Source organism: Pyxicephalus adspersus, chromosome 8, assembly GCF_032062135.1.
Source record: "Pyxicephalus adspersus chromosome 8, UCB_Pads_2.0, whole genome shotgun sequence".
NCBI lineage: Eukaryota > Metazoa > Chordata > Amphibia > Anura > Pyxicephalidae > Pyxicephalus > Pyxicephalus adspersus.
Window position 1 is genome coordinate 27,319,386 of NC_092865.1, and position 3,372 is coordinate 27,322,757.

At 45.6% G+C, this 3,372-nt stretch overlaps 1 protein-coding gene across 2 annotated transcripts in view; it reads left to right on the top strand.

The window, feature by feature from the left end:
• The first annotated feature begins 2,957 nt into the window (after positions 1-2,957).
• Positions 2,958-3,372, top strand: part of SNX7 (sorting nexin 7) — a 48,535-nt gene continuing 48,120 nt past the window's right edge. For both annotated transcript variants that reach the window (XR_011921921.1, XM_072419843.1), the window contains exon 1: positions 2,958-3,119. Coding sequence is in view for 1 of the 2 variants with exons in the window: in XM_072419843.1 (XP_072275944.1) it covers positions 2,994-3,119 (126 nt within the window). In the remaining variant the exon portion in view is untranslated. The remainder of the gene's footprint in view (positions 3,120-3,372) is intronic.

Sequence of the window (3,372 nt, forward strand, 5' to 3'; positions counted from 1 at the left end):
GAATAATTCCCCTGCAATGGGATAATTATGGTAGGTTTAAAGAGCCTGCTGCCACTTGTTACCAGGGCACTTACTCTTTCTATGAACTACTCATATAGAAATAGACAGTAGCTGGAATATATCAGCAAGATTGGTGAATGAATGCTAAGGATCTGTTTACAAAGCAGTGAATCTGACATTAACCGGACATTCATTGCAGATGAATCCCCAAGGTGATGTGTTTTAAATGACTCACCACCATGTTTTGAATTTACAAGTTACACTTACTGTTTTATGAAATTGATAACCCGTGTATAGTTAATAGGTGTCCTCTTTTAAAAGGGGAGTCACATCCGATTTAGAGTAGGTGTAACAGGTTTTAGTAAACATTTGCATTGATAATATGGAGTCACTAAAACTATAAATAAAGAGGCAAATTAGGGTTAAGATAGTAAATAATATTATTAAACAGTAAATATATAATGCCAACATATTACGCAGTGCTGTACATTTAATAGGGGTTGCAAATTACATATACAGAAAGTGACACAGGAAGAGAAGGACCCTGCCCCGAAGAGCTTACAATCTAGTAGGTGGGGGATATCTGACTTGTAGGGATTATTTTTGTACCAGCACACATATTACTTAAACTATAAACCCAGTGCCATTTGTCTCTCTCCATCAGCTGCATCCTCAAGGCCTCTACAGCTGGCAGCAGTTACAGATATGTGGACTGGGCTCACTGAAAATTCTATTAACAGTCCTCAAGCCTGTCTTCTGTACACACCCAGTGATGGACCAGTGACGGGTTGGACCAAGATGGGAGAAGCTATGATTTTGGGCACCATTCCAATGTGGGTACAGCTGGGCCAGGAGCACACTGTGCAGAATAGAGATGTCAAAATGTCATTTTAGTGTTGCACTGGCAGAGTGGGCTCTTCCACGTTCTGTAGCACTGACATCACTTCTGGCACCTTGGGTACCAGTGAATACTTTCCCAGCTCAGGGTCTAACAACATCACCTATCCCTATATTGACAGACAACTTGCTTTTATTACAAATGAGAGAAATCAACTTTTTCAGTGTGTCAAAATTTGTTGCAAAGTTAGGTCATGTGACTTGCCACTTTACGTGCCATTTGGATGAAATGCATTGGATTTACTATAAAGGCAAAATGGAGGTGGTGGTTTATGTGTGTGATGGGTTTCAAATAGCTTCTGCTGGATTTCTATGCAGTCTTTATCAGCCTTCCTCATTTTTTTTTAACCTGGAGGAACCCTTGAAAAAATGTCAGGTCTTCAGGGAACCCTGGAAAAATTACTAAATACACAGCTTACATGACTGGTGGGAAGAATGTAACCCTTACAGATAGCCAAAAAGATCATGGGGGGGGGGGGCTTAAAGTGACCTGAGAGGCACAAATTGCTCATTGCCTGGGAAGCCCCTAACAACCTCTGACCGAACCCTAGTTTAGAAACATGTTTAATGGAAATGCAACAAATATCAAATCTTGGGGAACCTTCTTTTAAAATGTTGTGTTCCTTTGGAGTCAGTGGGAAAACATTTATTGTTAGAATGCCACCTTTATAGGCACCTAAAAAACATCACCGGTGTCATGCCAATGGCTCTGTTAGGTGGTGTTGGACCATGGACTATGCAGGCACCATCAAAATGAAGGCCATGAATCAGCCACAGCTCAAGAAACCAAGCCTGCCATTGGAGGGGACAAGGGTTATTTTCTGTATCAGGACTTGATCAAAACAGCTTGACTTTTGCAATGCTGGAACATTTAGATATGGCGGAGAGGGACTCAGGATGTTCTGAAGGCAGCCCTGCAAGGAATCTTTAAAGGAACCCCTGGAATCCACTAATACTAATCCCTGAATAAAGCAGACCTATCACCACATTATTAACCCTTTCAAATATAATGAAAAAAAGTGTTTTTAATTATAGTTTTGTTTTCTATTTATTGGGCGATGACCCCTGTCTTTACCACTGCAGCCTCCTGGGATACATACGTCACATATACCTACATCACATATCCCAGGGGGGTGCTCCTTTACCTGGGATCAGCATACTCAGGGGCTTTCTTAGAATGTAAAGAAAAGAGTGGCGCTCTCAGACAAGTGCAGGAAGACTCGTCACCCAATGACACGCCTGCGCACTGTGAGATCTGGTGAAGTAAGAGGACGCCAGAAGAAAAAAGAAAATGCTGTCCTGTGTGCACTGGTTATTATTATTAGACAGTATTTATATAGCGCCATCATATTACGCAGCGCTGTACAAAGTCCATAGTCATGTCACTAACTGTCCCTCAAAGGGGGTCACAATGTAATGTCCTTACCATAGTCATATGTTATAGATTAAAGAAGACGCTGGACCCGCTATGCTTTATTTTATAGGAACCAATATTTACCCGCTCTGCTTTGTTATGGGGTCACCTGACATCACGCACCCTAGAATTGGGGACATTTATTAATATTGCACCTAATAATGTCACCCTGGTGATCCTGCCACTGGGTACATCTTGTCAGGATGGGGGGGGGGGGGGGGACACAAAAGACCAACTCTTTGTCATAGACATGGCTGACTTGCTGGGTGGAAAGTTAGACTCCCAATGATTAACAAAGGAGCAGAGATATTTTCCTGGATCTGCCAGCAGAAGAGTCACTGTACAGATATACAATGCAGCACCCAGAGCAGGGGCGGTGTGTGTGACGTGTAACACAAAGTACAATGGAGAATACAAAGCAGTAGCGGTGTATGTGCAGTGTAACACAAAATTCACAACGGCTCTCGCACAGCAGTGGCGGTGTCTGTAATAAACAATAGCAAGCCCCGCCCCTCACCTATAGCCGAGTCCGCAGTGAAGCTCGCTCCACCCATTGGGAGGGTCCATAAGCGGGTAAACACCTCCCCTCCCAACATCACTTCCATCACTGCCCCTCCTATCTCTAGCTCCGCCCACCATCCCCCCAGCCCCGCCCTCTCCCCAGCTGTGACAGGCGGCGGCGATGGAGTCCGGAGGTGTATTGGAGTCTCCGGGCTGTCTGACCCCGGGGCACAGCGCCCTCCTCACCGCCCTGTCCCCCGACGCCCTGCACTTTGATGAGGACGATGACCTGGAGGTCTTCAGTAAGGTAAAGGCCGGGGGCGGGGACCGCAAACTTCACATAGCAACTTTCTGAGAGTTCTCATTGTGTGTCATGGCCGGGTGATCCCTGGCATTGTGTGTGATGGCCGGGGGATCCCTGGCACTGTGTGTGATGGCTGAGATATCCCTGGCACTGTGTGTGTGATGGCTGGGTGATCCCTGGCACTGTGTGTGATGGCCGGGGGATCCCTGGCACTGTGTGTGATGGCTGGGTGATCCCTGGCACTGTGTGTGATGGC